The sequence below is a fragment of the Hemibagrus wyckioides genome, linkage group LG23, assembly GCF_019097595.1.
Source record: "Hemibagrus wyckioides isolate EC202008001 linkage group LG23, SWU_Hwy_1.0, whole genome shotgun sequence".
Lineage (NCBI taxonomy): Eukaryota > Metazoa > Chordata > Actinopteri > Siluriformes > Bagridae > Hemibagrus > Hemibagrus wyckioides.
This window is the reverse complement of record NC_080732.1, coordinates 6,252,945-6,266,430: the sequence shown is the minus strand read 5'-3', so window position 1 is coordinate 6,266,430 and position 13,486 is coordinate 6,252,945. Positions and strand designations below refer to the sequence as shown.

Sequence of the window (13,486 nt, the reverse complement as noted above, 5' to 3'; positions counted from 1 at the left end):
AGAAATGAAAGCATTCAGTAAGCGCCCTAGTAAATCATTATTTTAATCAGATTTTGGGGAATTCAGGGAAGAATATTGCATATAAATTACCAACAGCACGAGCTAATGAGTGCTACACACTTGTTTTTGTGCGCTTTTTAGCTACCCGATGCCTCCGCGGATCAGTTTCTTATGCACTGCACTCTGTAAATAGAGTCGGCCAAATCTCTAAAGATAAAACTGAAATGTCTCACAGCAACATCCAAATGACTGAATCAGCTCAGGAAGCTTACAAACCAGGATAAATGATTAGCCCAGGTATACTTCAGGGTCTTTGAGCACTCTACGCTCAGGCCAAACCGTATATATATATGTCTGTATAGATATATATTTATGTAAGTTTAACTCGGATATGTATGCTACAGATTGCACTATGCTAATTATACTAATTATAATATTATGCTATAATACTTTATATAGTATATACTAACATCCCTTTGTATTATACACTGTGCTTCACTGAACTTTATACTGTTGTAACTACACAAGTACTATTAGATCCAATCCTTTTAGTATAGCCTGCTCTATATATTAATTACTGCTAATTTATGCCATTTATGTTAACGTAACTGATGCAGTATATCTACCTTTACTAATATATCTCTGCACTGTACTCTATACTTTATGCTATTGGGAGCTGCTTGCTTATACCTAGTAACTTACACATGCTATAACTTTCAATTACTATAGTGTGCGTATATTTTCTGTACTGTATCAGTCCCTCCTTGATTTCACGATTTTCACGATCGCAGAAAGTAGCACAAAATCAAGCAAAAGCTGCGAAATTAGGATTTTTTTTTTTATTTGCGACATTTGACATCATCACCATCCACTTTCAGCACTCCAATGAGATTCATGCGTACACATGAGTACAGCTAGCTGAGGAATTAATTATATTGTTATATAGTACGATAATATATTATATAAACATCTTATTATATTTAAACGTTATTGTTATATAGTATGTTAGTATATTATATAAATATCATATTATATCTAAAAAATGTTTGTTATATTGTATGTTAGTATATTATATAAACATCATATATCTAAACGTTTTGTTATATAGTACGATAGTATATTATATAAACATCATATTATATCTAAACCATTTTATGTTATATAGTATATTAATATATTATGTAAACATCATACTATATCTGACTTTTTTATGTTATATAGTATGTTATTATATTACAGTAATACCTCGCAGATCCGTGTCTCACAATTCACCGCTTCACTGATCCACAAAATTTTCATTGGAACCTAACTAATTCGCATCTGCGAATTTTTGGCAGACCCGCCAAATCCTCGCAAAATCCTGCAAACGTGTTTACGGCTAATTTTGTGGCCATTTATACATCTTCATGCTTTTTAAGCATTTGCGAAATTATTACGAAAAATTTAGCTTATTAATTTAGTAATATAAATATAAAGGTAAAATCAACAAAATATCAATGTAAATAAAATATAAATGTTATTTTAATGATATCAAACGCCGCCGATATCACGTACGTACAGTACAGCCATTACGACACGCTATTGGCTGGAAGGGTTGGAAGTAGCCAATCACAGGGCGTTAACAGCTTTACTGTTACTAGCTGTTGATTGGCTGGTAGCTATGATGGTTTGTATGCGTGATGTCGCGGTTCATCTCCCCGCACCTTGTACTCGGTTCAACACGCGTATATATTCCGTAAGTGTGAATCAGTGATCTCAGTGATTTTGTCCTTGGTTTTTATACAGGTGATACTGTACTCTATTTTTACGTCAAACATTTATTTATTTTTTAAGGGTAATGTATTAAGCTAACTTTTAAATGAAATTATTTAGGGTCATATTTAGGGTTTAAACTCAGTATAAGCATTTTTAGTGACTCCCCCGAACAGCCACAAAACCTTGTCATTCGCGATGGGTCCTGGAACGTAACCTCGCGGATGTGTGAGGTATGTATATATATATATATATATATATATATATATATATATATATATATATATATATATATATATATATATATATATATATATATATACAGTATATATATATACAGTATATATAATACATATTATACTACTAAACTAATCTTTTTACTTCCATTTAATACAAAGCATACTTTTCTTTTTTTCCTCTCTAACTAAAAATGTAGCGTACAAGAATATGGCAGCATTGTCTAGACATATTCAGATCAGAAGAATGCTAATTCGCGCAGGTATTTGCAACTGCACTTCCTTTACAAGACACTATTTAAATTTGTTTGTAAAAACATTTGCATTTGCAGTTTTAGTGCCCAACAATTCAATGTCCAGTTCACAGTTTATTGCCAGTGTCTAAACTGGTGTCAGTGTTTCTGCTATATTAAGAAAAAATACTATTAACAATCCATCCATTCGCTGTTGCAGTTCCCTTTCCTCACACAGCCCCTGGTCAGAAATACAACACTGTGGAAACTCATTTGCATTTTCTCCCTGTTGAGTCAAAAAGGAGCTGCTGCTGCTACTGCTGCTGCCTTTAGAGGTTTTACCTTAAAAATGTAGTTAGAATTAGAACTTAATATTTAGAGTACAACTCATTCAAGTTTCAAGTTTTATTGATTTGTGAGTTATTAGAGAAAAGTAATGAACATTGATTAAATGACGCTGAAATTTGCACTTCTCAGCTCCAAGTTATTGACTTCATTAGCACGTGTACGTGTGTGTGTGTGTGTATTGGGTGCTTGTATTGGGTGCTTGTATGAGGGGGTGGGTGAGTGTGTGGGTGTGTGAGATCAGCCAATCGATATGATTAATCCATTCTGGTTAGCGTATTTACACACACACACACACACACACACAGCAAATGAAGTGGTCCACATGGCTTCTTATATCATGTTCTCTGTACTTTACACCAGATTAAAATATGCGTCGCAAGAAAGAATGACACGTGTAACTATAGAATAGTATGCACTAACACTCTGTGTGTGTGTGTGTGTGTGTGTGTGTGTTTTTGAGTGTGTGTGACCTGAGATAGGTTAACCACACAGCTTGGCATTTGGGCCTCTTGGGAGTGTTGTTACACTCCCTACCACACACCACAACCACACAAACACACACACACACACACACACACACGTGGGTCATTACACGGATAATGAAATTAGAGTAAAGCCATTGTACTACATCTTAAACGAGTTCATTTACAGCAGAACATGTGTTCATGTTAGGCCATTTTGTCGTGCGCGTAAAGACGTCAATCAGAGTGAGAATTATTCACTATAGACTTTTAAACTTTTAGAAATAATATAACAAGATCTCGTTTATGAAATATTCGTCCACACACAATTTTACAGGAAAAAATTGTAAAGAAATTAAAAAAAAGAAATGCGCTGCACTGGTTAAATGTCTGAACAGATCTAAGTATTTTATGACATTATAAATGCTAATTTGAGCCTTCACACCTGCTTACTGCTTTCTGTTCACGACGTTCTCTACATTTATTAGGAACACCTTATACTAGTGAATGTTTACTAGTCGTGTAGACTTCCATTTTATTAGGTATACAAAAATAGCAACTAATAAACTAGCAACTCAGTTACAGTATAATCCCTTAGTTTATATCATGTGGGCTACATATATACATATATAGAGAGAAAATATAATAGATAGATAGATAGATAGATAGATAGATAGATAGATAGATAGATAGATAGATAGATAGATAGATAGATAGATAGATAGATAGATAGATAGATAGATAGATAGATAGATAGATAGATAGATAGATAGATGCAGCAAGTGAACAGTTAATTCTCAACATTGCTGCAAGCGTGAGGATGTGAGCGACTTTCACAACGGGCCATATTGTGATTGCTAGACGACGTCATTAGAGCAGTTTATAGAAAGTGGAATGAAGAAAAGATTAAAGAAAGGCTTGAAAGACAGAGCAATAACCAAGAGTCTCTTTCAGCTCTTCCAGAGTAAGTGCAAGGGAAGATGCTGATTGGTCAGCTGCTCCGACATCTAACTTCATGACATCATCAGGACGCAGCAGGCTTCCGAATCGTTTCAAGGAACAGAAACACATCAAGCGGATGCTAAAAATATCATAATTCCAAAAGTAAACTTCTTTTCAGTGTGGAAAATATGCTAGTTTTCTTTGCAATCTCTGTCACAAGATAATAGTGGTATATTTTCCCTTGCGTAACCCAGTATTAATTTTTCCACACAAGTAGCTTATTATTTATATCTTACCTCCAAATTCCTAGAAGATTTTGGACATTTTTTTTTGTATTCATTTTTTAATCACATGATTTCATTTAGTAAATTCTTTCACACGTACAAAGGCGATTAGTTGAAAGAATAAAAACAATTAAACTTACTATAAACATTTTCACACGGCATTATGTATGAAGCATGCACTTGGCTGATTACCGAGCATGTTTGTTGTTGAGCTGCACTCATGTAGATGGGAGAAAAACAGCTTGAGTTCACCCTGACTAGCAAAAGATGTTCAAAATATCTAACTAATTTCATAGTGATTTTATAAACAACCAAATAAAAAAAACATACTAATTATTGATGACTTGTTACTGAAAATGACTTGCTAATGAGACAAACCAAACAGAAGCTTTTTAAATGGTTTACATGCAAATGAGAAAGTAATTTGGGAAAATAAAATGGGTGCCAGATAAATGCAGTTTTAAGCATTTCTAAGACATTATAAGCTTCCTGGTTTAGACCTACATTTGGTCTGTGAAAAAATAAAAAATAAAATAAATACATTAAATAAAAAATTTTTTTTATTATTTTTATGATTATTATACTTTTTATTTTAGTAATTTTTATTTGATTTATTTATTTACTTTTATTATTCCGCTTCTGCTCCTAAACATTTCAGGCTGAAAGGTTTAAGCTTTAATCAGAATTTTTTCCATTCACTAACTGAAAATCCACGGCGCACATTTTGCTCAAAATGATCTAGGGATAACTTCATGAATTTTCTAGGACTAAGAGACAAACGGCTGTTACAGTAAAGCCTTCAGATGTGCAGATCTTCCTCAGCTCAGTGACAGTTTTAGACAGGATAAACTGGGGAGATACGGTATAGAGAAATACAAGGTCACAGATTTCAGTCCTGGAGAGCCGAGACGATTTATGATTTAAGCCTCATGCTACAAACACAAGCAAAGTTCAGATTACTTCGGGTTCGAGAAGTTAGTATGGGGTGCGGTGATGTGATGGTGTAATGGGGAAAGGGGGAAAAAAATCAGTATTGTATTGTAAGCAACAAATTTACAATAATTCACTGCATAGCATGATTATTATACTGATTATATCCTATTGACTTCAGTTGAAATTTTCGCATGAAAGGTTTAGCGAGTGTGTGTAAGGCCATGCAGAACTGTTTTCCGTGTAACACTATCACTCTGTTACACACACAGCTTTAGTGCAGATATCCCCTAACCCTAACTCCAATCCACTTTAAGATTAACATTTACTTACCTGCATGCTCATTCATTCATTTATTCATTCATCTCACCTATAAACTCTGTTGGATTTAAAAAATAAATATCACTATTTCTTGTTTGTCTGTTAGGAAGTGTTTTCTCTTCGTGGTAATAGAGCACATGGTAATACATGGTGTGTAAGAATAAAGAGAGAAGACGATAGAGTATTGAAGCTAATAAAGCTCTATTCAGTCCTGAGAGCTCTTCAGTTGCCTCTCACATGTCCTCGTCTGACAAGAACCGTAGTCAGTGTTCCCTGCGTTCAACCGTCTCTAGTCTCTGGGCTTACCTACTTTCTGCTATTCCCTATTATTTATAGTTGTACCTAGTTTTCCTGCGGTCTGCTTTCCACTCGACTGTGTTTTGTTTTTTTTCTTTGCTCTATAATGCAACGTTATGTAGTATGAAATTAATCGGTATGAGATGCAGCCCATAGCTGTGTGTTTGGAATAAATGGTGATGTAATGAGCGTGTCTCACACTCTCCATGACTGTGTGTTTGGCTGACGCTGTTTTTATGACATCATCTTGTTGAGGATATTTCACAGAACAGTAGTTGATTGATATACAACACCTGTACATTGTTTTCTGTGCTGAAAGGTTTGGAAGAAAATGTAATAATAATAATAATCAAAATAATAATAATAAAGTTTAGGCAACGGACATGTTGTGATCAAAATGTCTGCGGAATACACATGGAGCCCCCATCTTCTCTCCTGGTGTGTGTGTGTGTGTGTGTTTAAAATGCAATAGTGTGTCAGCACACTCCTCACTCCCCAACTGCCTAAATAAGGCAAGGCAGCTTATCACCGCTGGACAGAAATACACAACCTAGTACATAGTGAAACACTACTTCATCACCTATGACTGAGCCTGTGTGTGTGTGTGTGTGTGTTAAGTATCTTACATTTTTTAATGTATAGATAAACATAGATTGTATTAAATGTTATGTTGCATTTGATACAATTATGTCATATATTGAATATCTGTTATTAATGAGTTATTTCCTAATAAAAAGTTAGAAGCAGGTAAAGGCCTAGGCAGAGATCCTTCCAAAAAGAATGATTCAATAATGAGTGCATTTTGAAAGTGGCTCTGAAAGTTCATGCTGCAAGCCAAATCACAGGTTCATACTAATGCATTTGTTCTATTACATTATTGTTTCTATAGCAACAGCTCATTTACAGAGTTTCATGATGGACAATGCACATAAATATGTGTCCAGTTGTTGACATGGTCTTCCCTGAGATGTTTATTTTGCCTTTTTGGAAGGAGTCTCCAGCGTCAGGACTTTATAACAGTCATGATTTCCGTGATTTAACATTAAACATATCTACTGAGATATTCCAGGTTTTGTGATAGTGTTTTGTTTTTGTTTTTTGGTTGTTGTTTTTTTTTTTGCTATTTATTATTAAAATTTAGCTTTAGCCCTTTTCAGTATAAAGTAAAGTAGTATACTTTGAAAACATTAAAGTATTTTTGCAGTTTTATTTTTAATGCCTTATTACTGCTTTACCAACAGCTAACAAACATATATACACCTTGTACATATTGTATCTGGTGAAAATGCCTTCAATTATGTGGATATATTTCTGACATGTCCTCAATCCCTATCATGTTTATGTGTATTTTACATTTTTTGTTCTGATCTGACATTAACGCTATTTAAAAACAAATAAGGTGAGTGAGTAGAGTTCATGGCAGGTTATTCCTTCATACCAAACTAATAAAAAAACAGAATAAGGAATGACTCAAGAACATGGAGAGATGTCCTGTGCAACACTTTTGGGTTCATAAAATGGGCTAGGTTAGACAGAGAGAGAGAGAGAGAGAGAGAGAGCTCTGAAAAATCCACTTGAGAAAGACAGCTTGTATATGAGCCACCTGTGCGTTGGTGTAGCCCATTTCCAGTGGCAATTCATTACTATGCTGCGCCTCCAACAGTTCATTCACACTAAAGACTGAACCACAGGTCCAGATGAGCTGAAAACATAACCTGGATCAATAAGCTTGCATGAGTGGCTTGCATTTGCTATTTAAAAAAATAACAATAAACGATTTAATCATCTAGAAAAACACTGATATGTGTTCTACCATTTCAGGTATTGGAAGAATAGAGTGTGTAATAATTATACAAGCTGTGCAGTCGGGGACTGCTTGCTGGCAGTGGCGATCTCTGGCTATAACACCTTTATGATGAGAGACTTCAGAGGACCTGACAGGAAGTCTCAAACTTGAGTAACTCAAATCTGAGGGTGGATGAGCTACAACAGCAGAAAATCAGTATACAGAGTTCCATCAGGTTTCCAAAACCAAGAATCTGAGGGTCTGGACAGATACAAATTGGAAAAAGTGGACCATTTTTCTCATATTAAGCTGGGTAGTTTCTGTGACAAAATTATCGCCACACATAAATGACAGAACAGTGGAATTGTTTTCTTTGCAGATCCCAGCTGAGGAAGTTGGGGTCAGAGTGGAGGGGCAACTATGATACAGTTCCCCCTGGAGCAGAGAGGGTTAAGGGCCTTGCTTAGTTGCCCAATAGTGAAGCTTGGTGGTACTGGGGCTTGAACCCCAACCTTCCACTCAACAACCCAGAGCCTTAACCACTTGAGCTACCACTTAGTCTGCCCATGATAGCCTTAGATTCTTGTTCTTGTGGGATCCAGTGTAATCTTCTGCTGTTGTAGCTCATCCACCTCAAGGTTTGATGTTTAGCGCATGCTGAGATGCTTTGTAAAGATTATATGAGTAACTATATCCTTCCTGGCAGCTCAAACCAATTTGGCCATTTTCTATTGTTATCTCTTATCAACAGGGCATTTCCATCCACAGAACTGTCAATGTTTTTTGAGTCCTGTGAGAGATCAGCTGTTTCTGAAATACTCATCTGGCACCCACAACCATGCCACAGTCAGAGAGATTACACTGTTTCTCCGATCTGATGTTTGATGGCAACATTACCTGAAGCTCATGTAATGTAATGGCTGATTACTGCATAAATCAGTGGATTGTTCTAATAATGGTCCCTGTTAATATGACGGTTGTCAGTGCCTCTCAAAAAGGACACGTTACATGTCATATAACATGCAGCAGCGGTGTGAGGGTTCAGTTGTTCAGCCAGAGAAGCTGCTAGAATATTGTTAAAGCCGGTAAGACGATCCCTGCTTGCTAGGCTGCAGTAGTTTATCAAAACAATGCAGAAACAATGCTGTCTCTGATTCTCACCCTCTTAAAATAATCTACTATCAGATTTCAGGTGACATACTGAACCCGGAAGTCATGTTTGTAATTCTGATGCCGTAATCAGTACTGGTAAAGCTGAAGGTCATTATTGGATATATTGTCATAGTGATGTTTCATTCAGTACAGTTTATATATAGTGTATTTCACTCTCTAAAGCTTTAGAGCCATGATATATGGAGAAATACTTTCAGAAAGGACATAACACCATGATATTACCTTGAATTAGATGAATTAATGTAGCATGCTTTTTGTTATAATACTTATTTTTGTATTTTCATCATTTCTGCTCTAGTGCCCTCAGATGAATCATATGAATCTGTCAAGTTCCTGTATATCATATGACAGAACCATTGTCAACGTCAGCATTTTCATCACATGTATTAATAAATTATACTCTGATGAAATCATAAACGCCACACATCTTCTCATAAACACAGAGAACGCAACCATTTGATCGGAGTTTAAGTGCCAAGCGTAAGTTGTGTTCCTTTCTGTAACCTTTCTGCATGCCATGCTGTCAACACACTAATAAATATGCAATATACAATTGGGCTAATGCTAAAAGTCTAAAAATATTAACATATATATATAAAGTTTTGGGACGTCTGCCTTTACGTGCACAATGTAGAGTTGGCTCGCCCTTTGCAGCTAAAACAGCTTCAACTCTTCTGGGAAGGCTTTCCACAAGGATTAGGAGTGTGTTTATGGGAATTTTTTACCATTCCACTAGAAGCGAATTTGTGAGGTCAGGCACTGATGTTGGACAAGAATGTCTGACTCGTAGTCTCCACTCTAATTCATCCCAAAGGTGTTCTATCAGGTTGAGGTCAGGACTCTGTGCAGGACAGTCAAGTTCCTCCACACCAAACTCACTCATCCATGTCTTTATGGACCTTGTTTTGTGCACTGGTGTGCAGTCATGTTGGAACAGGAAGGAACCATCCCCAAACTGTTCCCACAAAGTTGGGAGCATGAAATTGTCCGAAATGTCTTTGTATGCTGAAGCATTAAGAGTTCCTTTCACTGGAACTAAGGGGCCGAGCCCAACCCCTGAAAAACAACGTCTGAATTCAATGATTTGGAGGGGTGTCCCAAAACTTTTGGCAATATAGTGCAGTATAATTTTCAATGCACTGCAGTGCAAAAGGCAAACGTAATATTGCGGAAAATATGGCTGTGCTTAAGAATGAGATTGAGAGTAAAATAAACTGGTTATGAATAGATAATGGGTTCAGCTGTGTAAGTAAATAGAAATCATGTTTATTACTCTTACCTAAAAATTTGTGTGTGTGTATGTCTGTCTGTGTCTGTGTGTGAGTGTTAATGGACCGTGCTAGTCTCTGGACAGTGATACTGTGCTGAGCGTGCATTACTGTTCAAAAATATTCCTCAGCAGCAAACCCATTAAAAATTCTTAGATCTCTATGTATAGCGCAGTGAGCCTCTGATGCCAGCATCAGCACTTACAGTAATTATACAAACTAAGCAAACAGGATCTTTTTTAGGGCTTATTTGAAAGTTCTGTACAGGCTTATTATTAAATTTGCCATAGCTACCACGGAGGTAGATGAAATCTAGACCTCAGTACCTTTTTTGTTTCCACCACAGTGCTTGTGTGTGTGTGTGTGTGTGTGTATAGGGGGTGTGTGGGTGTGTGTCCGACCATATGGGTTTGTTTACTTAGTGATTTGGACCAATCACCTGGAAAACCAAGTACCATTCTGTGCTATTCTATTGACGGGGGAGTAAAATGCAAGTGGACGAGGCTTGATTGGGCAATTACACACACACACACACGCACGCACACACACAGAGTTGGCAGGCAATGTGACCTTTCCTTCACCGGGTTTAATCTGTGAATACCAGGTGTTGAATTCAGTTCAGGACACCGGAAGGAGTGTGTGTGTGTATATGAGAGACAGAGAGAGAGAGAGGGAGAGATAGAGAAGGAGAGAGACTGTTCGTGCATGGACGCTACATTGTTGCCATGGTGATTCTTCTACTCTTCTTGTTACACACTTTTTTTTCCCAGAAACTGTGGGTGGAAAGAAAGAAAGAGCGAAAGAGAACGAGAGAGAGAGAGAGAGAGAGAGAGAGAACCTGTTCACTCTGTAGATGCTGTTAATTCAGCATTATGATTTTCTTTAATTAAACTGTTAAAGTAAAATATATGTCAAGCTTTTTTTAATCTTTATAGAATATAAAACCCAAATTATGGTTATTAGATTGCGGTAGTGTTTTATAAGCTAATGATAAGGTTTGTTATATATAACATCACATAATTGCTGCTAATAGTGTAAATCGTAGTGTAGTTGTTATTAGAATTTAGGTAGTCAATTTATTTATTTTAATTATTGAATCATGTGATGAGCTGACCGCTAGCAACAGCTAGTTAAGTGCTGATTAAGCTAAATACGACGTACTTAAAATTTAGACATGAGCTGGTGTATTTTTTTTCCAGAAAATAAACAATTGTTGTCCAGATATAACAACGTCACCAGAGGGAATTAATCTATTGATTTACAGCAGGTAAAAAAAAGTATTGAACACGTCACCATTTTTCTCAGCTGGTGTCTTGGCTTTCCATGCCTTTTTGCACCTCCTTTGCTTCATGTGTTCAATAGTTATTTCCCTGTGTCATTTCACATTATTACACATAACGTAATTTACGGACATCTACGGTTTGATTTCTTTCCATATGTGGATTCCACATGTCTGTAGCACCTTGACAAAAATGGTGATCAATACTTATTTTTTCCCGCTGTATATCTGAGTAATACAACAACATTAGCTAGGTTCTTTAACTTCTGAATGACTTTAATGGAAGAATCAGATCAATAAAGGTCTGTTTTACACTGGGATATTAATATATGATTGTTTTCTGAATGGAACAGAGGGTAACATATGGATTTAGGACCCACTTCAGCTTCCGTCACTCTTTTTCAAGAAAATGGCTTTTTGTGTTTTGTGAAAATCCAACAGAAGGTCATGTGTGTGGAAATTCAAAGCTGGTTCTACTTCCTCATTGCATAAGATCTATTTCAGAGCTACACTCCAGATCGCTGGCCTCTCATGCATTTTAATGTAATTGAAGGAATTTGTAATCGCTGAGAACAGAGCTCCACTTGGTCCAAAAATATGTCTGATATGATCACCAGAGAAGTCCAATTGACTTGAATTGAAAAATTGGAAAAAAAATCAGCCGATCAGCTTCAGATCCGTGTTCTCGGCTGAGATTTGCCATAAGATTTGGCATGTTGTGTTTTCTGAGATGTTTTTCTGCTCATCGTGTGTGTAAAGAGTGTTTATTTGATTTGCCATGGACTTCCTGTGAGCTTAAATCAGTCTGGCTTTTTTCATGTGACCTCTTTTAGACATTTCAGCTTCCATAAAAGCCACACACTGGATGTTTTCAGCTCGTTTTATTCCTAATAAAAATGGGCCATACGTGTACCTTGAACTCTAGAACTCTAGAATCTGGCATCAGTTTCATATAATGAAGCAAATACAAGATGCTCAGGTAGGATTTATTTCCATTGTATGTAAATTTGTGCGAAAATGAATGATGAGTTGTTCAGAAGATGGTCAGAAATTATGACATACACTATATTACCAAAAGGTTTAGGACACCCCTCCAAATCACTGAATTCAGGTGTTGTTTTTCAGTTCCAGTGAAAGGAACTCTTAATGCTTCAGCATACCCAAGACATTTTGGACAATTTCATGCCCCCAATTTTGTGGGAACAGTTTGGGGATGACCCCTTCCTGTTCCATCATGACTGCACACCAGTGCACAAAGCAAGGTCCATAAAGACATGGATGAGTGAGTTTGGTGTGGAGGAACTTGACTGGCCTGCACAGAGTCCTGACCTCAACCTGATAGAACACTTTTGGGATGAATTAGAGTGGAGACTGCGAGTCAGACATTCTCGTCCAACTTCAGTGCCTGACCTCACAAATGTACTTCTAGTGGAATGGTCAAAAATTCCCATAGACACACTCCTAATCCTTGTGGAAAGCCTTCCCAGAAGAGTTGAAGCTGTTATAGCTGCAAAGGGCGAGCCAACTCTACATTACATTCATGTGCATATAAAGGCAGACGTCCCAAAACCTTCGGCAATATAGTGTATTACTTCAGGAAAGACGATACTAGATTTAATACACCACTTTTTTATTTTGTATTAATATCATATTTTGAGCATTTCTAACAGTATAATATTCAACATTGTACACAGGTTGTGTGTGTGTGTGTGTGCGTGCGAGAAAAGGCACACGCAAGAACCTAATTTGTGTTTTTTCTTCCTGCTACTTTGCATGTGATGTAATTCATATGATTTTTATGGAAATGACCTGAAACACGGAGCTTTTTTTGCACGCACATGTCTCTGCACATGCAAAAATTAGAGCTTGTTATTTAGGATCTTAGAGTAAATCAGGGTCTCACATGTGACTCAGTGTTAAATAATGGATTCTTAAATTGATTATTATACTGTAATGTACTGTGAGTTTGACCATATCTTTCAGGAGGTTTTTAGCAAGGATAGGGATAATGGATTTGTAAGGGATTTAAGATAGCAGGTGAACTCATGACAGTAGCCTGTGGCTTGAACCAGTATAATCCAGTGAACATAAAAACTCCCTCATCTTGGGATTTTTCTGCAGGTGATGTTTTCTTTATTAAAATATTTATTAAATATTTATTAAGAAATGTATTAAA

The 13,486-nt window shown here is 36.4% G+C and overlaps 1 protein-coding gene across 3 annotated transcripts in view; it reads left to right on the top strand.

Moving 5' to 3' along the window:
- The window catches only part of jph1a (junctophilin 1a), a 37,497-nt gene that overhangs the window by 4,470 nt on the left and 19,541 nt on the right, over nucleotides 1–13,486 (top strand). Inside the window, exon 3 of one of the 3 annotated variants that reach the window (XM_058375844.1) lies at nucleotides 3,985–4,141. The exons of the other annotated variants lie outside the window; for them this stretch is intronic. Coding sequence (XP_058231827.1) covers nucleotides 3,985–4,126 — 142 coding nt within the window. The 3' untranslated portion in view covers nucleotides 4,127–4,141. Of the gene's footprint in view, nucleotides 1–3,984; nucleotides 4,142–13,486 lie in introns of those variants that run through there. 3 annotated transcript variants of the gene reach the window in all.